The sequence below is a fragment of the Phyllostomus discolor genome, chromosome 7, assembly GCF_004126475.2.
Source record: "Phyllostomus discolor isolate MPI-MPIP mPhyDis1 chromosome 7, mPhyDis1.pri.v3, whole genome shotgun sequence".
Classification (NCBI taxonomy): Eukaryota; Metazoa; Chordata; class Mammalia; order Chiroptera; family Phyllostomidae; genus Phyllostomus; species Phyllostomus discolor.
The window spans coordinates 28,039,751-28,065,734 of NC_040909.2; the positions used below are offsets into that span (position 1 = coordinate 28,039,751).

General features: G+C 42.1%; 1 protein-coding gene across 1 annotated transcript in view; it reads left to right on the forward strand.

The window, feature by feature from the left end:
* LOC114501309 (collagen alpha-4(VI) chain-like) overlaps window positions 1–15,730 on the forward strand; it is a 109,364-nt gene extending 93,634 nt beyond the window's left edge. Inside the window, 5 exon segments of the mRNA XM_036030634.1 lie at window positions 5,363–5,453; window positions 6,980–7,663; window positions 9,317–9,413; window positions 9,907–10,103; window positions 15,073–15,730. Of these exon segments, the coding sequence (XP_035886527.1) occupies window positions 5,363–5,453; window positions 6,980–7,663; window positions 9,317–9,413; window positions 9,907–10,103; window positions 15,073–15,248 (1,245 nt within the window). The 3' untranslated portion in view covers window positions 15,249–15,730.
* The last annotated feature ends 10,254 nt before the right edge of the window (window positions 15,731–25,984 follow it).

The following is a 25,984-nucleotide window of genomic DNA, read 5'->3' on the forward strand; positions in this document are numbered from 1 at the left end:
TCATTTTTCAGGTGGTGAAACTGAGACAGAGAAGTTGAACAACTTGCTTAGGGTTTGGAATTCCCCTTAGCAGTGGGATTTTAATTCAGAAGTCAAAAACAGGAAGAGAGTTTAGAAGTTCAAAATTCTTCTCATGAATTAATTTGTATTATCTTTTCAATATTGCTATGAGATAAATCTATGAACTGGCCCTATTTTTATTTTTGTGTATTGCTCTTTAAAAAGAAATCCAAAGAATGGATTTGGACATCTGACTATTATGAAGACAAAAAGTAAAATCAGCTTTAGAAGATGAAAATACAGGGGTGGGCAAAATTAAGTTTACAGTTGCGAGAGCATGAAACATTTATTCTTGTATTATTATGCATTAATTATTATATTATTTATTTGTATTACAACTATAAACCTGCTTTTGCTCACTCAGTATGAATTAAGAAGAAGGCCAAAGAAATTTTTTAAAAGTTTTGATATAATTTCAGAATTCAGAAAAATTCAAGGAGGACATTGGGTTTTTTTGTTATTGTTGTTTGCTTGCTTGTTTTGTCTTTTTAAAGAAAATATTGGGTTGCCCAGATAGGCCCTTGCAGAGGCCATGGATAGCACTGGGCTGAGACCTTGGGGTAGCTGTTTTCTGTTAGACTGTTATTCCCTTAAAGCCAGGATCAGCAACTGAAGATGGAATTAGGCAATGAGGCTTCAAACCCTGGCTTTGTCCTTTATGTCATCTGTATATGTTATTTGGCACTGGAATCTCAATTTATTCACCCAGTTCATAAAACAATTTCCCTCAGTTTGTAAAACAGGGATATACTCCCAGGTTTGTTGTGGGAATTATGAGAGATAGTGCCTGCAGGGACATTTGATACTTCGTATGTGCATGTTCATCTTCTAAGATTGCACTTTTGCCCAGTAACTGTTTTAAAATGTATAGTTTCCATATGGTACACACGTATGAAGTTCTAAGCACCATGCTACATGCTTGTCATGCCTTGTCACCCTAACTCCTCACCACTCAAAATGTGGTCCTGGGACTAGCCACATCATCAGCACCCAGGTTTGTCAGAAATGCCACATCTCACCCTGACTGGTATAGCTCAGTGGATTGAGTGTGGGCAGCACACCAAAGAGTGGTTGGTTTGATTCCCAGTCAGAGCACATGTCTGGGTTGCAGGCCAGATCCCCCAGTAGGGGGCATGCAAGAGGCAACCACATTTTGATATTTCTCTCCCTCTTTCTCCTTCCCTTCCCCTTCTCCTAAAAGTAAATGAATAAAATCTTTTTTAGAAAAAGCAATGCCACATCTCAAGCTCCACCTTCAATCTCATCAGTCGGGTTCTGCATTTTTAATAAGATCCCTGATGGTTTGCACGAATGTTAAAGTTTGAGGAGTGCTGGTATGATCTCAACTATCCCACAAGTTAGCAACAATAACCTGCCTTTCCAAAGGAGGTAAGGGAAGGTCAGAGGTGAAATGACTTGTTCTAAACCACATAGTCCTGGCATTGGCTTTCTCACATATCTGGTTCCCTAGTCCCACTGTGCCATCCAACACCCTCAATCCAATGTCAACTCTTAATATTTGCAGGGGAGTCCAGGAAGAGTCCACTGCTTCACGGCAGTCTTGGTGGGATCATGCCAAATGGCAGGAGCCAAAACTGAACTCAAGCTCCTGGGGTCAGTCACCGGTTATGTGACTCTTCCCTATTTTCCCTCCTTGTTCCCTGAGCTCTTAGCTCAACTGGATGCCAGATTGTTTATAATTCTCCCTCTTTAGGGTCCAGTTAGCTCTTCCTCTGTCCAAGGCAAATCCTCCTCCACAGCACTTGCTTCCTATCTCTCTCCTCCCATCTGTCTAAGCCAAGAGCCTCCTCCAGCTCAGTTCCAGGAACGAACATTGTCTGGTGGCCCCTGGCAGCTTAATGCAGGAGCTGAGACCCTATGGGTCTCTCTAGCTCAGGGCCCATGAAGAGATTTTTAATAGTGAGGGCAGAGGTATGAGGATTGTCTATATCCTTTCAGGAAATGTCTTTCTGTTTATTGATACAGATCCCTGTACTGTACCCCCCGCCCCCATATACTCCTGTCTTCAGTATACAACTTGTCCCTAAGACTACAATTGGACATTTAGGAGTGAAATTGGTTGAGAGAATGACCATAGGTGCTAATTCGAAGTGTAGTACAGCTTTAAACCTCAAGTAGATCACTTGGTTTGTGTTTAAGGTACTCTGTTTTTTTTGAGATTTCCCTCTCTGGGGCTGATGGGAGTTTGCAGAAGGAATTGTAGAGCCCTTTTTCTCTTCTCACACTGGGATCCCTCCCAACACTGTATCTCTGCTTGAGGTTTCTCAGGAATTATCTTGTGTACTTTATCAGTGACAAGGATCATGCTGGCAACGCCAAAGTCCAAGTTACTAAATGTTAGTTAATAACAACCATGTACAGATGAATCTATATTGAATTATAGTTCCCTGTGGACTTCCATTGTGGGTTTTGTATACTTGTTCCCACAATTCTATTTTTGCAGGAGCAGGAAAAATGTTAAGCATGATCAGAAAATTAAGAGAAGTTTTTGCATATCCTCTCAGTTGCTCAGAGGTGAAAAGGTCACAGAGTGTCCTGAACAAGAGGCAAATACAGAAAACAATAAGTGAGAACCAGACTGTGTTGAAACAGGGAGAAAGCTGAGCCATACTGATTCCGACCTACAGCTCTATTGCTGGAGCAACTGAGGCCAGAGCTTGTCCCAGATCACATAGCCAATAATGGTAGATCATGGGCTAGGACCTGAGTTCATGACACCTAATCCATTTGTACTGCATACACTTTTTCCACGAGCCATTTCTTTCTATAAACTTGAGGAAATATCTGGATTTATTTGAAGTCTTTCATACAACCTTAAAAATTCATACAAATTCTGCATTTTATAGCATCCTTTACCCCATTTCCTGTCACTTGAAAATAATGTGTCCTAACATTTCCTCATGACTCTTGGGGTAAAAATTGATGCTCCAAGGGTTAGCCTAGCCTCCTCATATCTCCTGAAACCCTGCCAGGGGTCCTGATTTCAGAAGCCTTCCAACTTGCCTCATGTGATTTCCAGTAAAGCTTTTAATTTGTCAAATGCGTGGCTATGCTCTGTTTTCTGTAATCTTTGATATTAATTAGGTCCATTTGGTTTGGTCAGTACACAGAACTGATAATCATGTGGAATAGATATGAATGAATGTTGAAAGTCGGCAAGTCTGCACTCATCTTTCATGTCAGCCTCCTCCCTCTGGCAAGGAATTTCAGGCTTTCAGATGTGCTGTGTAGCTACTCATTGGAGGTGGGTGTTCTCTAATCTCTGGGGAGTGGGAGCATTGAGAAGAATTCTAAAGATAACCAGCCTCCCTCTGGGCCTTTGAACATGCCATTCCTCCACATTGTAATGCTTTTCCCTGTTTCTTTGCCAGGCAAACATCCTACTCATTCTTTCAAAAGGGCCAGATGCTATTATCTTTATCAGATTCTCTCTATCCCTTTCCCTTTAAATTTGTGTCCCCTTTTCTGTGTTCTTAAAACATAGATCACTTTCTTGAAAATAGGCTGTCTTTCCACTTAAACTCTTTGAAGGTGTGGCTATGTCATTTTTGTATCTCCACATGGCTTGTTAACACTTTTATGTCATAGCTGTTTAATCAGTCTTGGTTGATTTGAATTTCTAAGTCAGGAAAAAGCATAATTTAGGTTGCTTTTGCCATATAAAGAGCAAGAGAGGATGTATTTCACCTTTCTTCTCAGGAGACTTAGGAAAGTTCTCATGTTTGGGTGTCACATTAGCATAAACAAAAGTCTAACTCTTTATATTTCTTTCCCAACAAAGGCTTTTCCTTTAAGTAAGCTCACTCTGGGAGTATTTGGGATATGCTACAGTCCTAAACAGAAAAAGTAAAAAGCTCTTTATAGAGTATATGTTACAGAAAGTTCTTTTTCAAAGTAATCCCTGCCTGTCTACGTCTCTGAGGGCTAGCATGACATCTTTATATGCCTGGCACCTTGCTGCCAGAGGGGGGTCCAGAGCTTGCTTGGTCCAGGCCTCAGGTTGAAGGAGGAGGACCTGACCTTCAGTGGAGCTCCATTCTATATGATTTGACAGAGAGTGGACAAAAACATTGGACACGACTGAGCTTAGATATTCACCTCTTTGCAAACCACGCCTCAATTCCTGACAGACATAATCTGAAAGCATTCCTAATTTCATCATGAGGTGCAAATAGTCTGTATTAGTCAGGGCAGGTTAACTGTGAAATCATTCATGCCCAAGTCTCAGTGGCTTAATACAATCAAGTATTATTTCTGCCATCTATCACAAATGCATGTGGGACTTGGGTACGTGTATGGAGGGGAAAAGCGAGTTTACTGCATGTAGCCATTTCAGGACCTGGGCTCCTCCTGTCAGTGGCCCTCATTATACCCTTTGACCTCAAAGCCTTTTTCTGGATCCTCTACATATGGCTGTATGAGGGCCAAGGGATCAATGGAGTATACTGTATACACTAGAAATGGCATATATCACTCCCACCCTCATGCCATTGGTGAGACCCCAATCATATTGTCCCAATTAACTGCAGAGGAGGGTGGGAAATGTAGTGTCCTTGTGGCCCTAGGAAGAAGAGGGAATGGGTTTGTTGATTAACCACTTGGCACATGGACCTTGTTGGATTTATTATTGTTATTATTAATATTTTGCTTTTCAACCTTGATATTGGTTATTAAATAATACTAATTGGAAAGGTTAAGTGAAGGAGATAGACAGATTTACCATCTCTACAGAGCCTTCCCTGATTTCTCCTCACTTCTGCCTTCTGGTTTTGATATGTTTCAACTCTGAATACCAGGAATACTCTGGAATGTCCTCCCTTAGGCCTCTGCCTCTTTCCAATCTAATGGTATATGACTCATATGACCACCTCCCTAAGGGAGGCACTGTTCATGTCCATAACTCCCACCACAATGTGCCCTGCATACTGTGGGCAATCACTAAAGATTCATGGAATTTACAAATGATCAAACCCTGAACTCCCTTACCCTCATTCCAACATGACATGGCATTGGCCGAGTTTTACACACTTGGGAGTCTGAGGACCCACAGCTCATGTACCCACAGCAATGACAGTCCAACCTCCAGATTAGAACCAGAGAACTTAATGAATCTAAATGACTGTAATGGATAATGCCAAATTACATATACACAGAAGTTCATATAATTATATGTTCTTTTCAAAAAGTATCATATTAATGTTTTTCTCATCTGAATTGGAAAAAATCATGGCCTGAAATTTAATTCAGTAAGTGGCAAATTTTGTGTATGTGTTTGGATTAGATGGATGCAACCAACAGATTCCATCTGTTCACCTGGGAGACGAAGAGCCAGCAGGATGTGGAGCACGTGGCCCGCTGCATTCTCTGCCACGGTACATCTGGACTGCATTCCTGATCAGACCAATGGTTTTAGAATAGATGAATTATTTGGTGGCTACAGGTCAGATCTGTTCTGCAGATGTGTATTTTCTTGGTATTTGTAGAGTTTTAGAATCTGGGAATTTCCTACTAATTCTGGATGACCAGTTTTTCTTAGGAAGTCAGACTAATCTAGAGACTCGCAGGTGCTGGGTTCCCATGTGGCCATAGTCAGCCAGAGCTGAGTTTTGCCTATTCCCCTTTTGTGGGGCAAGTGTCTGTTAGTGACCCACATTTCCTTCCCCTCCCTATTGCCTTACCTCTGGCCTGCTCTGCTTACTTACCTGTCCTGTCAGGTTCCTGTAGATGGCTGGGCTCATGTTCCATCCTTAGTGGCACCTTAGTGTGGAGGGCAGACCACTGAACCAAGAATCAAGAGTCCTATTTAGGCCTGGGTTTATCGCTGACCACCTGTGGGATATTAGCAAGTCATTAATGTCTCTGTGTCTTCAGCCTTGACTGCTCTATCCCACACCTCATACTAGCCTGTGCCTGGGAGAACTTTGTGCTGAAACCCATGCCTGCCCATGTGTGTAGGGCTCTCATCCATCCCCACATCACACAGGGCTAGAGTGAGTCCTATTGGTGAAATCACAAGGGGATTTAATTGTTCCCCTTCTTAATCCACACAAAGACCTAACACTACCCTGAGAGATTTGGTCCTGAGAACTCAGCCAAGTCACATGCAGTAATTGCCATTTGCAGAGTATATTATAATTGATGAACTGCTTTCACATCCATCATTTCACTTGACACATTGTCTCTCTGGGCTTCATAGACTGAGCTGGTATTTACTGAGCTTGAGCTTTTCTTGAACTGGGCATTATTCTGACCAGTTAAATATATTCATTTTTTAAATTTAAACCTCACAAGGTAGGTGCTGTTATTATCATCATTATCTCTGTTTGACAGATGAGGAAACTGAGGCAGTGGAAAGGCTGAGTAATTTTCCCAAGGTTAAATACCCAGTAAGAGGTAGGATGTGGACTGAACCAGGCAGATGTCTGCGAACCTAAAGATTAAGAATGTTAAAAACATTAAGTGTAATGCCCTGGCTGGTCTGGCTCAGTGGATTGAGTGCAGGCCTGCAAACCAAAGGGTCACCAGTTCAATTCCCAGTCAGGGCACATGCCTGGGTTGCTGGCCAGGTCCCCAGCAGGGGGCATGAGAGAGGCAACCACACATTGATGTTTCTCTTTCTCTCGTTCTCTCTCCCATTCTGTCTGTCTAAAAATAAATAAAATTAAATGAAATTTAAAAACTAAATCTTAAAAAAACCCCAAACATTAAGTGTGAAATCAGATCACCTCAGTTCTTTCTTCTGAAAAATGGGCATTTACTTACAGCACACATCTGCTGGCTTTGTCAATACAATGCAAGTAGTGCTCAGCAGAGGCTATCCTTATTGAGAGTCTGGAAATGTGTTTGCATGGAAAGTTATGCCTGGTAACTCTGACCTCTCCCCACCCTTCCTTCCCAGACAAGTGCCAACCAGCCCTGGAGTGCAGGTCGGGCATTCCCAGCCCCCTGGCGATGGACATGGACGTGGCATTTGTGGTGGATAGTTCCCACAGCGTTGGAGTCGATGTGTACCATGCTGCATTGAGTCTAGTGGATGTCATGCTCAACAACCTGGAGGTGGCTGCTCAGCCGAATGCATCCCTCTATGGGGTGCGTGTGGCTCTGGTGATGCACACAACTCCAGGCTTCTGGCCGGGAACGGGACGCCCACCTGTACTTGAGGGTTTTTTTCTGACCTCCTATGGCCACCGGGCACAGATGCAGAGGCACATCCATGAGGTTGCGGGCCACCCTCTACAGGGAGCCCCAGCTCTGGGTCATGCCCTTGAATGGACACTGCAGAAGGTGCTCTTGGCAGCCCCCCTGCCCAGGAGGGCACAGGTTCTCTTCGCCATCGTGGCCAGTGAGACCAGCACCTGGGACCGGGAGAAGCTTAGAACTTTGTCCTTGGAGGCCAAGTGCAAGGGGATCACCCTATTTGTGCTTGCCTTGGGCCCTGGCGTGGGAACCCATGAGCTGGCTGAGCTGGCTCAAGTGGCCAGCACCCCCTCTGAGCAGCACCTGTTACGTCTGGAAGGGATCTCAAACCCAGAGATGAACTACGCCCAGGGCTTCACACGGGCCTTCCTGAACCTCCTAAAAAGTGAGCAGCAGTCCCTGAGCACTGGGGATGCCTGGTGTGGGCTGGGGTGGGGAGAAATACTTACATAGCCTGGCATTTGGGCAAATAGGTGCCCACTGAACGTTCATCCTTGCTGAGGTACGTGCAGCCCCATGGCCTCTGGGGCGCCTCCAGGGAGCACCCTGTTTCCAGAAAACACTGAGCTATCATTGCTCTCACACTGTGCCAAGGCTGGTGCTGCTTTCTCATCAGTTGGTGGTAGGGAGGCCTCAGGTTTCCACCTAACCTCTCAATTTTCTCATTTACCAAAATGAGAATTACAGTCTCTTATTTGTGAAGCCTACATTCAAATATGTGGATGGAGGGCCTTTGAAAGCACCAATGATATGAAAATATGAGGCGTAGTTATTGCTATTACTATTTCCTGTAATCCAGACTTGAGAATCCAATAGTATATAACAATGCTTCTCAAACATGCACATGCATCTCCTGGGGAATCTTGTTAAAATGTGGATTCTGTTTCAGTAGGTCTCAGCTGGGGCCTGAGATTCTGCATTTTTAACAAGCACCCAAGTGATGCTGATGCTGCTAGTTCATGGACCACACCTTGAGTAGTAAGAGTTTATGACATTTATTTTTCAGGGACTTGCCAGGAAGTGAGATAGGGTCTCCCACGTCAGGCTGATGGATGAAGCCAGCAGTGGAGATTAAGGGGCACACTGACGGTCCAGTCTTGTCCTAGTGCCCTCACCTCCAATCAGAATTCCTGGGGAACCAGTACGAGAGCTGAATCCTCTCATGATCATGGAGATTGTTGGGATTCAGGAGTGGGTATTGTCCTAGTTATATTTCCAGGAGTTTGTCTTGGGCTTTGTCCAAAACAAGTCATGTACGGGGTGCCTTGTTTTGACCTGTGAGGTCTTCTTGCCCTCCTTGCTGGGAGACATGAGTTTCTCTGTTTGTAAGTGGGTGTGACATCCTGTCTGGAGCCTTGAGGGACATCTGACCCTTAATACTGAAGGAATAAAAGGGAGTCTGATGGACATCTTGGACGTCCTGACACAGCATTTGTGCTTTTCCATTTCCAGAGGCACAAAGATCAATGATTTGGTTCTCATCCTTGTTTGACTACTCCTGAACTATGTGATCCTAGAACTTTAGATTCCTTATTGTTGTAGCAGATGGAGGAGAGATTTGGAATGTAAGGCTGATTGATGGCTTAGCGATTCTTTGAGGGAGAAGTCTGAATGAGTCACTTTTCTAGTCTGTTTTAATTTCATTTTACTTTATTTTTTGTTTATTATGTTAGGTTGAGTTTTATGTTTTCTTATATTCTTTTATGTTGTGATTTTACTTATATAATAGAAGGCATTTTATGCTTCTTATTTTCTATTTGCTTTTATTTTTGTATTTATGTTATGCTTTGCTTGAATTTATTTTACATCTTTTTGATCAATGGGTATTTTGTTTTATGTTTTGTTTTGTTTTTATTTTGTTTTGTTTGTTTTTGCTTTCTTGTATATTTAATTTTATGCTTTATTTGATTTTATGTCTTAAAGTTTTTGTTTTAGTGGATAGTATTTTGTTTTTATGCCTTATTTTATTTTATGCTTACTCACATTTGTTTGACATTATTCTATTAGATTTGGTTTGATTTTTATATTTTATTTTTAGGTGGAACCAATCAGTACCCACCCCCAGAGCTCAGTGAAGAATGTGGGGGCCCCAGCCGAGGGGACACTCGGCAGCAACCACACAGGCTTATCGAGAGGTAGGCTGAGGGCAGAGCTGAGGTGGCTGCATAGCTCTGTCCCCTGTAGGAGACTGTACTATCTCCCCAAAGAAAGGTCACAGGCAATGCCAGTCCTTGACCTTATCCAAACTATTGGGACTTGGATGCTCCTGTGTTTGACAACTTTGATATGGTTTGGTTTTTCTTTCCTTAAAGACCAATACAGGACCAATAGAAAACACTCAAAGCATACATGGGTATATAAAAGCAAAATTAAAAAAATTTCCATTCCACCCCATCCCTCATTTTCTAATCCCGTGTCCAAAGAAGTAAAATCAATAATGGTAAACATGTTATTGTTACCTTTGTCCAAACACCTCTGCAAACCTAAGAAGGTAGCCAATGTGATCACAAAGTCATTGGGAAATACCCAAACCTAAAGCTTACTGAGCCCAGAAATATCAGTTGGAAATTGAACCTCCCAGTTCTCATTGTTTGGTTGTGCGGTTTGATGTGGATTGTTTCTATACAGGCGGCGCAAGCGCTGGAGCGGCATGTCTGGCCCTGCTGATGATTTGGCAGCACCTGAAGCAACAGACTTTGGTCTAGAGAACAGAACAACCATGATGACATCTATAACTCCGAAAGAAGCACTTGAAAATTATGAAAAGAACGGATATGCCACTGAGGAAAATGAACAAGAAATGTCTGCAAAACCAAAGAAAAATGGTTGAATTCACTTTTTAAAGTCTTTATCTTAATAAAATTCCTGTGTACTGTGTTAACAGGCAAATTTTAGCTCTATAAACTTTCATTCCAAGTGCACAAATTCTTGTATGCCACTCAAGAAATTAAGAACACATGTAAAGGCTAGCTTTCACTTGCATGTAGAACTGGAGCTGAACAGAGGCTCTTTTAAGGAGTATGATGGGGGCACACCCTGTGAATTGCCTGTATTAAATTGTGGAGCTGCAATGATCTACTGCAGAAGTGGCAACATCCTCCCGACCTTGAGGGAAAACACACTGGCTTGTAGAAGGTTCCTTCATCTATGGGTGGCCACATAGGTTCTGACCAAGTTTCAGGAAGGTTTGGCTCCACCTAAAACAACTGTAGCATTGATTTAGGATTGTAGCATGTTGTAATACAAATGTGACATGACTTCTTACATGGGTTCAACAAATTGAGCAAAACATTGACCACTTCAGAAACAGATTTGGAGGGATTGGACTCTGAAATTTTTAAAATGCAGGGAAAAGTTAGCCAGAAGAGTTTCTAGTGAGTGATGTGGTCAGTCCTGCTTAGGTTAAATGAGAGATAATTGCCCATAGGTATTTTATTTTATTTTTATTTTTAAAATTGATTTGAGAGAGAGAAAGAAAGAGATCGATTTTTGTTGTTTCACTTATTTATTCATTCATTGGTTGATTCTTGCATATGCCCTGACCAGGGATCAAGCCCATAATCAGGAGGCTTGGTGTATCAGGAGGACACTCGAAGCAACTGAGTTACCTGGCCAGGGGCTTGCCCAGAGATTTCAATGTGCCCAGATGGTTCTCTATCTGGGGCTGCTAGTGAAGTTGCCATGGGAAAGTTATTTAACCCTGTGTGGCTCAGTTTTATGATCTGTAAAGTGGGGATTATGTGAATACCTCTCGCATAGGGTTGTTTTGAGAATGAAGTTTATTAATCTATGTTTTTGTCACAGAGTAAGCACACAATCCAAGCTAGCTATTATGATGCCAATGTGTTCTACCTCTTCGATTCCAAAGCAAACAAATAATAAAACCAGGTAGAGGAATGGCACTCTCAGTAGGGACAGTAACATTTTACTCTTTAGCTAAAAATTAAGCATCAAAAAACTTATCTTGTTGATTGTCCTATTTTCAGTATAAAAGATTCTCAGATAATCTTACTAAGGCAGTGATTTTTAGTCTTGGCTGTAGATTAGAAACCCCTAGGAATATTTAAAAGTTCTCAGTGCCTTGAGCTCATCCCAGACCAATTCAATCAGCATCACTGGGTGGGGGACTTTCCCAGTAATTCCACTGAGCAACCAAGAGTGAGGACCACTGCTTTGAGGCATTCCTTCCCACACACTCAAGGTGAAAGAGGTGGAGGAGAGCTTACTGGTCATCCAATCCAGTTCTATTCACAGACAAAAGCCGAGACCTGGAGGTTCCCAAAATCTCTCACCCGCTCTGTAGCTTGGCCCTGACCAGTCCCTCTCCCATTGCACTCCAAGGCTATTCTAAATCTTCACCACCTCCTCCAGCTCCGTCCTGCTTGTCTCTTTTCTCTAGGTGGTGTCCTTACTTTTTTGCTTTTAAAAGAAAGAAAGTGGCCAGGTACAATGTCCTGTGTTGGTATATACCCTGTCTACCTGCCCTCCAGTCAGAGAAGAGAGCGGTCCCTTGTCTTCAACCATTCCCAACTATCAAAAACCCCAAGGGGCTCTTTCAGAACTCAGGGACTGGAGCTCCTTGGGATGCAGCCACTGTTGGCTGCTACATTCTTCTTCAGTCCCTCCCCTCTTTTGGCTTCGGAGGTATTCTTATCTTGTTCTACTGCTGATCACCCCATCTTTGTGGGCTCCTCTTTCCAGGTCCATCCCCACAGAGAGATCCAGGTTTTATGGAACCTGAGATTTATATTATTTAGGGGCCCTCCTTAAGAAAAGAATAGAAAATTATTAAAATTAAATTCAAAAGGGAATATTTATTTAGAAGGGATTTATGCAAACAAGGGGCCCTCAATCTGCAATGCCTTCTCCAAGGTTCTGTCTTCCATCCTCTAAGGCTGCTACGTGGACCATGGGGGCAGGCCTTCCTACTGTGACTACAACTGGCCCCTCTGTACTGATGACTCCAAATTCTTAGCTTCCATCCTTAATTCTCCTGAGCTGCAGACCAGTATATTCAGTCAACTACCTTCCAGATGGCACCAATGAACATACCTGAAGTCATCTCAGGCAAACTCAGCTGAACAACTGGACTCATCCTTCCCATTCAAACCTTCTCCAACTTTATTCTTTTACTGGAATGAACCCCCACTGACCCAGTATTGGAAGCCAAAACCCAAACATCACTAGTTGTCTCCTCTCCTCACCTCCTGCCTCCAGCTGGTGACCACATCTTGGTGTGACTTCCTCCTCAGCATCTCTCGGATCCATCCCCTTTCCCACAATCTTCCCTCTTAATACCTTGGCTTTCACCTCAAATGTACTTGCAGTGCTATCTGAAAGGTTTCATTTCTTCCAGTTTGTCCTCCTTCCAATTCCATTCTAAACACCAAATTAATTCTTCTACAATGGAAACCTGGTTATGTCATTTCTTTTCTTCTTTATTTTCCAGTGGTTTATAAGATAATGTTCAGATACCTGGATGAGGCACACAGGTCTCTGAGGTTAGTCCCTGCCGTGTTCCCTGTGGCCTACTGGCTTCCACTTCCCTGCATCTACCTTTTGTGCTATTTGCAATTGCCCCTTATGCCTTGTTCTTTATTCCAAGTCTTATGTCATTGCTCACACTCATCTGTCCATTCACATCCTCTGCACAGGTGTGCACCTGGATTACATCTACTCACCTTTTAATACTCAGGTCAAGTTTCACTTCTACTTAAGAATCCTTTCTGGCCCCCACATAATCTTAAATTTTCATGGTCTCCTTTGTGCCCCTGTATCTTAAATCAAATTCTGCCATAGTGCCTGCAACCTTTCATTGCACCTACTCGTGAAGAATTAAATGTCATTTCTTGTCATAGAAGCCAGGCTGATCCTGGTATACTTTTCATTTTCAGTGTTATTGCCAAAGCACACAGATTGATTTTTTTTTTTTTGCTTTTTAATCCAAGTAGAGCTACATCGTGAGACATATATGTCAGGAGAGAGAACCAGCCCAGGCACATTGCGGTTTCATTGTGGCTGTTCTCCCTGCCTATCCAGCTCCCTTTTTTCTCCTCCCCTTCTCTTCATTCCTGGATTCCATGGGCTTGTTTGAGTAAAACTGATTACTGCTGCAGAATTCTTCCAGGAAGGCAAAAGTTAACACTCATGGCAAAAATAATGCAAATGTACAACTGGGGGCTAACAGTAATTACTTGGGTGAAAACTTGCTTATCCCCCAATGCCATATTATGCTGGTAAAAGAAAACTTAAGACTCTGAAGCTTCCTTAGGTTGCAAAGAATGCCTTAGAGATAAGTAGTTTAAAGCATTTAGTATTTACTTACCTCTAGCTCTGCTAACCAACTACTAGCCACATCAGCTATTTAAGTATAAAATAATTTGAAATTAAACAAAACTGCAAATTCAGTTCCTTTGTTGCAATAGCCATATTTCAGATACCTGATAGGCACATAGGCATTGGCTACTGTATTGGACAGTGCAGATACGGGACATTTCCTTCACTGCAGAAGGTTCTGCTGGACAATGCTGCTCTAGAAAAATAATCCAGGAGAGGCAGACCCGGTTTGATCATCTCCCTGATTAAAGGCAAGGGTAGAGCTTCTAAAGGCAAAAGCAACAAAGTGTCACTGGGAAAAATAATGGTCTATTTAAACAAGTCCTTGGCTTGTCAGTTTAGAATCAGTTTGTAACAGTACAGGTGGGTGCCAGCTAATTGATGAGCCCCAAACTGCCTTGTTGAGGCTACAGAGTACGGTCAAAAGTTCACCAAGGGAGTGTTTTTCTGTTGGCTCACAAATTTTGGGAGCAGCATTTGCTCTGGCTCCTTCTCCTGGGCCCTCACTGCTTGCTCTCTTACCCCTGCCCCCCACCCCAGCATCAGAGTCACGCAGAAGACCAATTCGAATGGGCCTGTTCAAGGTGCAGGACAATCCTTTACCTCACTGAGTGTATCTCATCCTCTTGGACCCAGTGCATCTGGTTCTTCCTTCAAGAAAACTAGTCTGTGCTGATTATACTAATGGGAAGTGAGCAGGCAGCTTTCCAGGAACAGACCACAAGTGTCAACTCTTGCTTTCTGAAGGCAATGTCTTCCTTATTTGGAAGGGATTGAAAGCCCAGGGGGAAGCTGTTTGGAGGCTACCACTATTCTCTGCTGCAGGGAGGGCCTGAAACAAGAACACTTGGAAAAATTAACGCCTCATTTAAAATTCCATGTGCCAGATTTTGTGCTGTTGTGACTTGTCGATTCTCAGTGCTTTTTTCATTTTCCAGGACCACAATGTTTTTCTTATAACAGTTATATTAACTTCTTGGGCAAGTGTCAAGGTACAATAAATAATAAATAAACTGGATTTGCTCAGGCTATTAGAAGGCTTTGAGATTAGGCAAGGGACTGAGATGGTTTTAAAATAGAGGGAAATAGCATAATAGGCAAGTAAGGAGTTCTCAGTCTCAGAAAGATTTATTCATTCACTCGCTTACTCATTAATACATTGTTTGGTGTATCTGCCATGTGTTAAGTACTCTGCAAAATAATAGCTGTGGCTGTATTACACCTTTCACATCTGTTCTGTGACACCTTACAACAAATTTGTGATGAAGGTGTTTTTTAAATGTTGCTTTGATGGTTTAGGAAACTGAGGCTCAGGAAGGTGAAGTTATTTGCTCAAGGTCACACAGCCAGTGAGGAGTGAGGCTTGGATTCATTTCCAAGTCTGTGACACTGAACCATTGCTCCTTTCCTGTCGTTCTCACACAGAAAATTCAACTCTCTGCGTTTGTGTCATGGCAGGTCCTTGTTTTATGGATCCAATGGAAGGTGAGTGCCAGGACTACATCCTGAAATGGTACTATAACAAGAAGGAGCGGGCTTGCCAACCATTCTGGTATGGCAGCTGTGGGGGCAATGCCAACCGGTTTGAAACCAAGGAAGAATGCGAGGTTCAGTGTGCCACAACACCTCTGTAGAGCCAAGTAGAGCCTCGGGACTGTTGCCTCTGTGGTAATAGCTGATGAAGCCGACATTGCCTTTCCTGAGACAGTGCCACACAGCTCATGAGTAACGAAGCCCACTCTTTACTCTCAGAGGTCAATTCCTAACCCCCTGAATTTTTTCCTGCCAGTGGGGGCTTGACCCGTGATTTGAGAAGGATGGTGTTCTAGTACTTCAAAAAGTGACCAAAACTTTCCTGAAAGTTATTTAAATGATTTAGAACTGAATGGAAAAGAAACCTGAACTTGACATAACATTATTTTTTTGTCTATGTAACAAAAGAAAAATCAATGTAAGCAGTGCGTCCAAACTAATTTAAAAGTGAGTTGAAACTTTTTTTTAACCGCTAGAAGGCCTGGAAGTATTCATCAAAGCAGGGGTTTGGAAAAATGGACATTTATTGTGAAGTTTCACCCTGACTATGTAGTGTGAAAATAAAGGCATTCTCGATAAATCATCTGATGTGACACTCTGTGTGATACCTGCTCACTGCAATCTGCTATACTTGTGACATAGTACTTGATGGAGAGGAAGCAGAAGTGACTTTGTCATGGGACCATTGCTTTGTAATCAACTGCAGTGACTCTTGCCCTTTAAAACTTGGTAACTCAATAATCAAGGCTGACATTGTCAATGCAAATGAAAGGGTCTAGGTTCACCCTGCAGGAAACATTGTGCAGTATGGATACTGAGGATAATCATGGTTATGTGAGATCTTCTTCTGGCTCACAGCTCGATATTCAGGCCTCTGATCATGGGTCCAGGTTCAGGGCAGAACTAGGCACTGTCTGGAATTCTAGAGCTACTGGGTACTGAGGGTGCCTGGCACAGGGCCTCTGGATATTCCTATATGAAGTAGTCTGTTTGGGTTGCCATAATGAAATACAACAGGCTGGGTGGCTTAAATGACAGAAATTTACTTCTCACAGTTCTGGAGACTGGGAGTCTAAGAGCAAGGTGCCCACTGATTTGGTTTCTGGTGAGAGTTCTCTTCCGGGCCAGAGCTCTCTTCCTGTCTTTCAGACAGCTGTCTTCTTGTTATGTCCTCATGTAGCCTGTTCTCTGTGGAGAGAGAAGAAAGAGGAAGGGAGAGTGAGGGTGAGAGTGAGCGTGAGAGAGAAAGAGGAGGGAGGGAGAGACAGAGGAGAGAGTGTTCCCTGGTTTCTCTCCTTAATAAGGACACTAACCTTTAGGATTAGGGCCCCATCCTTATGACCTTATTTAAACTTAGTTATCTCCAAAAGGTCATATCTCCAAATTCAGTCACATTAGGGGTTAGGGCTTCAACTTATGAATTTGGGGGCAGGTGACACACAAGCATTCAGTCTCTAACAGATTATAAGCAGCTGGTGGTTGCGCTCAGGGACCCAGAGTGGAGTTTGCTCTCTGGCAAGTTTCTGTTCAATAATGAAAGTTGTGATTTCTAGAATTCTTTTTATTCTTCCAGTCAAGCCCCATAACACTGCAGATGGGATAGGAAGTCAGCTTTATGTAAAACCATAGAAACATTAAAATTTTCATTCTATTTTATGACTATTTTTATGTGATCATAAAAGGATAACTTTTCATCGTAGCAACTTTGAAGTTTAAATTTATGAATTTGTAGAAATGCACATAGAAGAAATAAAGCTCACTTATCATCTTTTCTCCCAAAGATAACCATTTTGGTATAATCCAGGTGTTTTCCTAATGCCTGGAATACTGTGTTTTTCTCTCTTAAAACACTACATTGTAACCAATTTTGGCTAAAAAAGGGCATGAAGTGACAGATGCTCCACCCTGTGTGTCAGAGCTGCTCATCACACAGGTGTGTGTCTGCACATCCTTTTGAGGCATCACCTCAGCTGCCTGGGCATTTGGGGCCCAGCTTGTCTACACTGAGGATGGTATATGATTTGAGCTCTGATCCATTTTCCACTTCTTTTTTCCAATGCTGACCTTCCCACACCTACAAGTGGGGAACACAAAGGCAAAGACAAGGTGGCAGTATAAACTTTCCATGGAGCAGCTCTGACCCTGGCAGAAAGTTTACTTCAAAAACCCCGAAGTACAGAGACAATCTGATCAAGGGGCAGAAACAGTATTATTGTTTTAGATAGCATCCATCCCCACTCTGTGTATGCAGTTTGTAAAGCACTTTCCCATGTTATCTCAGTATTTGCCCACTTCCTCTACCAAACCTCAAATGATGGCATTGTTCTTTCCAATTTTTCCCATTGCTCTTCCCATTCCCAGAGAAGTGAAGTGGCTTGACCCAGACACATAACAGAAACCGGCCTTGAACTCCTTTTGATTGCAACTCTAGGGCTCCTTTTGGTCTACTCTGTTGGTTCCAAAACATGAGCTGTCACCAGCAAGGAATGAGGATGTGCAAAAATGGAAGAAAGGAATTTCCTGACTGATGTAAACAAGCTTAACCTTGATGTCTGCTTCAGATGCTTCCCTCTCCTTGCCAATTTCCCCAACCTCTTGCCTGGGTGGTGGTTCTGGTCTGGCCATAGGTCTGGGAAGAAACAGGAATGTAATTGAACTGTGATGTAGCACAATCCTAAAGACAGCCTTGGCCAACCCCACAGGGAGCTTTGGAACTAAAAGGGTTTGTCAAAGTTGCCCCAGCGTGGGCCAAAATGGCTGGGCTTGTATCCCCTGCCTTGGATGGGGTCTGCTCTGGGAAAGGCTGGCTCTTGGGTGAGGTATCTCTACAGCTGTGGCAGACCCTGAAGGAGCCCAGCTGAAGGATGTCTATCAACAGTGGTTCTAGCAGCTGGCTCAGTAAGTCCTTCACTGAGGTAGGGGATTGGATCTGGGGAGCACATCTCCCTGTCCATCATAGTGCCTGTACCTGGAATACCCTTTTGCATTGTTTCCAAACATCCATAGTTTCCCAAATCAAACAGGACACACACAAAAGCATTAGTATGGCAATCTGGACTTTGCATCCATCTCTAGCCTCACTAATTGTGGTAATTGTGCTGTCCCTCCAAATTTTCACTGGAGTAATACTAAATATATCACGTATTGTTTTCTGGAAATTCCATATTCAATTCACTTATGCTGTTGTCCTTGGTGATACTTTTGTGGGTAATACCTTTTTAATTCATTTGTTTGAAAAATATTTAATAGGTATCTGCTATCTACCAGATCCATAATCTGTGTAAAATCCAGCTCAGCTCTCATTGTCTCTGTGAAAACTTCTCTGATCATCCCCTTTCAAGAAAGAATTGGTTCTAATCTCCTATAGGCCACCTTATGCACATTTTGCCTTTTGCCCTTTTCCCATCATACAGGGTGGGGCAAAAGTAGGTTTACAGTTGTGAGTATGCAAAACACTGATTTTATTCTTGTATTATCATTTTTAATTATTGTATTATTTTCCATATGAACAATGGTAAACCTACTTTTGCCCACTCCCGTATTTACAACAATTGCCCCTTATTCATGTCAGACTGTGAATCTTTAACCTTCAGAATTGCCTGCCTTCCACAGGGCATGACACATTTCCTTTTGGTTCTGATTTTTTGTTATTCTCTGCCTGTTTTCAAAGACTTAGAAATGTCCCCCCAAAATGGCTGATGCTTTTTCTCCTACCATATGCATCTCTTGCTCTAGGAAAACTTTGTTTTGTAGATACTCTGCACTGGTTTCAGACACCAGGGTGTCAGCCGAGTGGAAAAAAGTTTGTGTGATTTTAATTCCTCCCTTAGACCTGTTATCTCATTAATTATCACTATGTACTGCTCTGGGGAATATTAATTTTTCTGATGAAGGAATTAAGATGCAGAAAGGTCAAGTGACATAAAATCTCATACAACAAATCAATGGGTAGCCTAAAATTAGAATTAAAATGTATTTGGAACTAGTTTGACATCTGCTTGGTTCACTGCAAAGTTTGTGTTTTAATCATTGTGTGAATTGACTGCTTTGCACTTTTAAACATATAGTGGATTTCACTGATTCTAGAAAATTGGTGCATTTGGGAATGCTAGGCTAAGAATTTGGCTCCTAGCCATCTATCAAAACGTGTCAATAAATCAATCCAAGGATTTGTCCTAGCTCTCCTGAGTGGAGCTCATGCTGACTGGGCACTTTCCTAGGGTTGCTCTTTTGTTTAATGCAGCTGGGGATTCACTGTTGGAATATGGTATTATGGGAAATACCAAGCCTGGGGCACCTGAATTCAGCAATTCAGCATCTGGTTCCTTCCTTGACTTCCATGGTGACCTTACTCAAGTTACCTCATTTCTCCGGGTTCTCTCTCTCTCTCTGTGTTTTTTTTTTTTGGTTGTTGTTTCTTTTCTTGTTTTGTTTTTTTTCCAGCTGAGAAGACTGGACATGACATAAACATCTCTTGCCTATCTATATTCTCCCCAAAGTCCGCATGCAAACTAAATTGTTCTTTTTTTTTTTTTTTTTAGTTTATTTCCTATCTTGGGCAGCTAAAAGGAGCAAGCCAGCCAGGACAACAGAACCACCAAACTGAGTCCAACACAAACTGCTGACCCAGAGAATAATGAACCAAACAAACGGCTGTTTTGAACACTAAGTTTGGGGGTGATTATTATGTGACACAAGCTGTGGCTGGGCTGTCTCATGTGTCCACAGTCAGCTATCAGTCTGTTGGTCAGTTGGCTGGCCTAGAGTCACTTCGTATTGGTTTAAAAAAGTATATACTTGTATGCGACTAACAATGTAGCCTCAAAATATATAAAATGCCAATGCAGTTGGGTTAGAGAACACATTTAGAAGCAGGAGAATTGGAAAGGAGGAAGTAATATAATCTCTATTTGTAGATGGCATTTATATGTATATATGAAAGTGAAAAGTTCTAAGAGAACAGGAAGGTTTCAGACAGAGCCTGCTCCATCAGCCTGGATCCTGCAGTTATCAAGAAACAGCTTACTGGGGTGAACATGAAATTGAGAGATGCCCTTTGTTGCAAGCCACTGAGATTTGGAGGTCTTCACTGTAGTGTTACCAAGCCTATTCCCAGTGATACAAACAGAGCAATGGAGGACTCTCAAATGTGGCTCTTGGGAAAGAAAATTAGAAAGCATCTTGGTATTTTTTTTTACTAAATTGAAAATACAAATTCCCTGACCCAGGAATTTACTTCTAAGTGCATGCCCTGGAAACCTGTGCGCATGATCACCAGGGTACATACACATTCATGAGCAGTGCTCACAGTGGCATTTTTAAAACCCCGAAGTCATCAGCAACCCTCATGCCCATTAGTAGTGAAATGGGTGAGTATGCTTTGGTATATTAAACCAATGTGTACCACAGTGGAAATGAATGAATTAAGCTGGATTAAGATTCAGTGACGTGGCTGAATCTTAAAAATATTTTTGAGAGAAAGGCAGAAAGATGCAGACAGTAGGATTCCATTCATGTAAGCTTCAAAAACAGACAATAATAAATTATATTGTTATCCTTATGCGGTAAAACTAGAAAAAAAAGCAAAGATGCAATTACCATTGAAGCCAAGATGGCAATGTGGTGTAAACGGGGATAAGTTGCCCACACTCCCTTCAGGAGTGAAAAACTTGTTCCTCCAGCTGCTGTGAGTGAAGCTGGAAGATGACCTTTCGAGGTCAGCCTTCATCAAAGATTTCCTCAATTGAAGAAAAACACATTCTTCCATTGGCAGATGTAATGTGGATCCTGGCCGGTAGGATCCGTGTGTGTTGTGGCTGCTATGAAAAAATTCACACGGCCAACAAAAATCCTGTGGAGAAAAGTGGACAGCATGGCCACTCCCTGAGAGAAAGTGCGCAAGAGGGCAAGAGGCCCTGGCCCCTGCCTGGACAGGCTTTTATTGCTTCTCTGGGTACATTACAGGGAGTGTAGTTCTCATTTACTGTGCATAGGTTCACTGCAGGGGACTACCTTTTACAGATAACAAAGGAAAGAATGCTGCTAATTACTTCAAAGAGAAGGATGTTGCAGACCAAGGGGAAAAATGGTTGAACTAGTCACACTTCATACTTGGTAGGTTTAGCACAGACTTTAGGAAGTTATAGTAAGCAGTTGCTGCCTCAATTCAGGGTGAGGGAGTTTTAGCAAAAGCAAGTCCCATAGCAGTCTAGGTACAATGCAGGCCTGATTCCCCATGGGAAAACCTCTTCACGGGCATGGTCCTGTGTGCTGACTTGCTCCCCACTGGTTTTCCATGTGGGTGCTGAGCTACATTTCTATGCCATGCGAAACAGTTCCCTATACAGATGTATCCAGTGACTGACCGATATTGAGTTATAAAGGTCCAGTCCCTGAGTTTGGGCCAACTCTTAAAGGATCCCAGATCCATTAGCTGAGACCTTTGTTGGAACCTCTCTCTTTGCTTAATTCAATTTTCTTCTCTTCCCTTCCACTGGGGTTAAGGCCATTCTCTTATAAATACCCTACATGAGAATCTCTTGTTTCAGAGACTGCATTTGTGGTCCCCAGCCTGTAGTCCTTTTGCATAGGGAGGTGCTTGGAACTGGGAAGCAGAACACGGATGCCAATAACATTTTCTTCTTCTATCAGCATTGTATTTCCACAGGCACTTACTTTATACACATCGTTAAAGTGTACATTTATGTTTCACACAGTTGGTTTATGTTTTATGCGTCATAGTAATCCAGAAATTCCTTAGAAACATAAATCCAGGACATGTGCGCTGATGTTATCTTCATAGGACCCTTGATCCAGGAAAGTAAAACATATTCTATGTTGGCCTGAATTAACCTCCTTCTTTGGAAGTGGCTGCAGATTCTTCATTATGAGTTTATGAATAGACATATTTTAAAAGCATGATTTTTCTTCATCAAAACACAGCAATTTAATCAGAATTTCTTCTGTTAGGAAAAGAAAAAACTCAGACTGAGTGCTGGTCTTGATTTCTTAATTACCTTCCTCAGGGTTCCCCCTAAAGGGTGAAGTGAGAATGTTTAGCCTTATTTGAATCTCCTGGTCCTTTAGAGATATCTTAGTTTTGACTCTTAGAGCTAGATAGAAGTTTAGAGAGGAACTTACAAAGATAGATGTAAGAAGTAATAGCTATCCATTCAAAAATATTTACTGAGCACTTATTGAGCTCTTATATGCTAAGAGCTCTTCTATTAGTTTGGGATATGTCAGTGAAGAATAAAGAAAAAAATCCTTGCTTTCATCTGCTCACATAGTTTCTATTTTTTCAGTGTGTGGTAGAAGGACCCGAAATCTGCCCTCATAGCAAATTTACAGGATATAGTACAGTATTATTATTAATGAGAGTCATCATGCTGTACCTTATTCTCCATATTTATTCATCCTACAGAACTGTTACTTTGTACCCTTTTCCCAGCATCTCCCCATTTTCCCCACCTCCCGCCCTTGGTAACCACCATTCTATTCTCTTTTACTAAGTGTTTGGCTTTTTTAGATCCACATATAAGTGATATCATGCAAAATTTTTCTTTCCACATCAGGCTTATTTTACTAGTGTGGTGTTTCTCCAGTTTCATCCATGGTGTTGAAAATGGCAGGATATTCATCTTTTTTTAAGGCTGAATAATATTTCGTGTATGTGTGTGTGTGTGTGCACTATAATTTCTTTTTTCACTTAGCTACTGATGGACTTAGGTCATTTACACATCTTGACTATTGTGGATAATGTTCAGTGAACATGGGAACACAGATATTTTTTTAATATACTAAGTTTAATTGTTTGGGATATATACCCAGAAGTAGGATGGCTGGATCATACAGGAGTCATATTTTAATTTTTGAGGAGCTTTCATACTATTTTCCATAATGAGTGTGCACAAGGGTTCCATTTTTCTCTACATCCTCACCAACTAGTTGTTATCTCTTGCCTTTTTGATAAGAATCATCCTAACAGGCATGAGGTGATACCTCATTGTGGTTTTGATTTCCCTGGTGATTAGTGATGTTCAGCAACTTTTCATGCACTTTTTGTCCATTTGTGTGTCTTCTTTGATAAAATGCCTATTCAGGTCTTTAGCTTGTTTTTCAGTCTTTATTTATTTATTAATTTTTTTGCTATTGAGTTGTATGAATTCCTTATACATTTTAGATATTAACTCCTTATTGGCTATAAGATTTCAAAATATTTTCTCCCCTTTAATTTTGCTAATTATTTACTTTGCTGTGCAGAAGTCTTTTAGTTTGATGTAGTTCCTCTTGCTTATTTTTATTTATTTATTTATTTATTTATTTATTTATTTGCCTGGGTTTTTGGTGTCATATTCAAAAAAAGCATTGTCAGTCAGCAGGATGGCAGAGTAAGAGATACCAGCCTTCATCTCCCCACCAAAAAACAACTGGACAGTTATTTACGAATGGAAGTAATCCCAGGAGGTCTTAAGAATGTTGGAGGAGGTAACTGAGAAGATGTGGCTACTGTTTGACCCTTTAAGAACTGGATCCTTCCCCTTTTCCCTTTACTTGGAATATAGGCTCCCCCCACAGTTCCCACAGTGGAAGCCATTTTCAAGGACATAGCCTTGGGAGAGCAATGTGCTGTTGAGACCATCTGGACACTAGGCATGACTGCACCCAGTTGAGGCCTCTCTATATACTTTTAAGATTGGGCAGGCTGGTGCAGAGTTCTACGCATCTTGTGGGCACTTAAGGTAACAAGCCTTGTAAGTTCCCTGGCTTATTAAAACCATCACCTACCAACCTGGAGTGGTGTGCCTCATTCTTGAGTCTCTCCTGCCCTCTGTGTACAGGGGACAGTTTGGGAACCAACAAAGATTCTAATTTAGAACCGCCAGTAACAGAGTGGAGTAAAAAGTGGAGAACAACTACACAGAAAAGATCGTGGGTGATCGCCTTAGCTGAGATGTCAGGAGACTAGGAACAAACAAGAAGGGCAGGGACTATCAGAATCAGTTATGCCACAGGTGCCATCTGCTACTATCTCCCTAGTGGCCTTTTCCACTGAGGACCTCACAGTTTTCACAGCAAAAGACCTCATCATGTTTGTGGGCATGGACTCCAGCAGCTGGCTCCACAGAGGGTACCAATAGCTTTTGCCACAGAGGTACCAGCAGCCACAGCCACTAGGGATCCCCAGAAGGGAGACCCTCCAGAAGGAGCTGCTGTCATGCTGCCCTGGGACTAGGACTTCCAACCCACCTAACCCCATGCATGCCCCAGATCCCAGAGCTGTGGCTTCTCCACATGTGCCTGCACTTCAGATCCTGGCACTGTGTGCACCTGCATTCCAGATGCTGGCCCCATGGTTGCTCTGAATCATGAAGAAATAGAAAATCTTAACAGATCAATAAGGGATAAGAAGATTGAACTAGTAATCAAAAATCTAACAAAGAAAAGTCCACGTCTTGTGTTGGTCTCAGCTTATCAACAGATACCTAGAAATGCCTGGGGGCACCCTCCTGGGCCAGGACTACTGTACCAAGCACCCACCCCTCCCCCTGCCTCCCCCACCACAGGCATTTATCTGAGTGGAGCCAATGTTGTGGCTGGACTGGACCTTGTGATTCTTATTATGAAGGACCTCCTTATTATGCAAGGCAGACCTCAGCAATGGCTATCAGAGAATTTGGAAAAATAAACAAATGTTTTACTCCCAAGTCCTGGAGGCACACAGTGTGCCTGGGGTTACACAGTGAGGTTGGGGGGTGGGGAGGAGTGGAGGGAGCCTGTGGTTCAGCCTTTATTGGGGTTGAAGGTGGGGTGACTAAGGTTTCACAGGTTAACTCTCTACAGGTGAATTTAAAAACATAAGAATGGGATTTAAATCACAAGGTGGAAAATGCAGGGTCACTCAAATGGTCAGTTATCTAGGTCACCCAGGGTTTTGCAAAAAGGACACTTCATGAGTGAGGCAGCCTCACTTTTATCTAGTTATACCACTGGCAGAGAGATGGGTGTAGATGGATGTCTTTGATGTGAATGCCTCAGAAATCAAAAGCTTCAAGTCAGGCCCTTATATTACAATAGAAAAGCTAATTGTCAGCACCACACTATAGAGATGTCTTCAATGATGAATTCATTTGAAGAATTCATTTAAACATTTAAAGAATTAACACAATCCATCTTAACCTCTTCCAAAAACTTGATGAGGAGGGAACAATTCCAAACGCAATTAAATCATTTTCTGAGGCCAGCATTACCCTGTTACCAAAGGATACTAAAGAAAAGAAAACTACAGACCATATCCCTGATAAATATAGAGGTAAAAATCTTCAACACAATGCTAGCAAACCAAATTTAGTGTCACATGAAATGGATCATATACCATGATCAGGTGGAATGTATCCCCGGGATGCAAGGATGATTCAACATAAGCAAATCAATCAACATGATACACCACATTAATAGAATGAAGGATAAAAAAATCATATGATCATCTCAATGGACACAGAAAAGCATTTGATAAAAATTTAACATCCTTCCATGACAAAGACTTTCAACAAATTGGGTATAGAAGGAACGTACATCGAGGTACTAAGGCCCTATATGACAAGCCCACGGTTAACATAATACTCAATGGTGAAAGGCTGAGAGCTTTTCTGCTAAGGTTAAGAAAAAGACATGAATACACAATCTCTCCACTCCTTTTCAACACAGTACTGGAAATTCTGGCCAGAGCAATTAGATCAATCAATCAATCAATGGTATCCAAATCAGGAAAGAAGAAGTAAAAATGTCACTGTTTGCAGATGACATGATCTCATATACAGAAAACCCTGAAAACTGT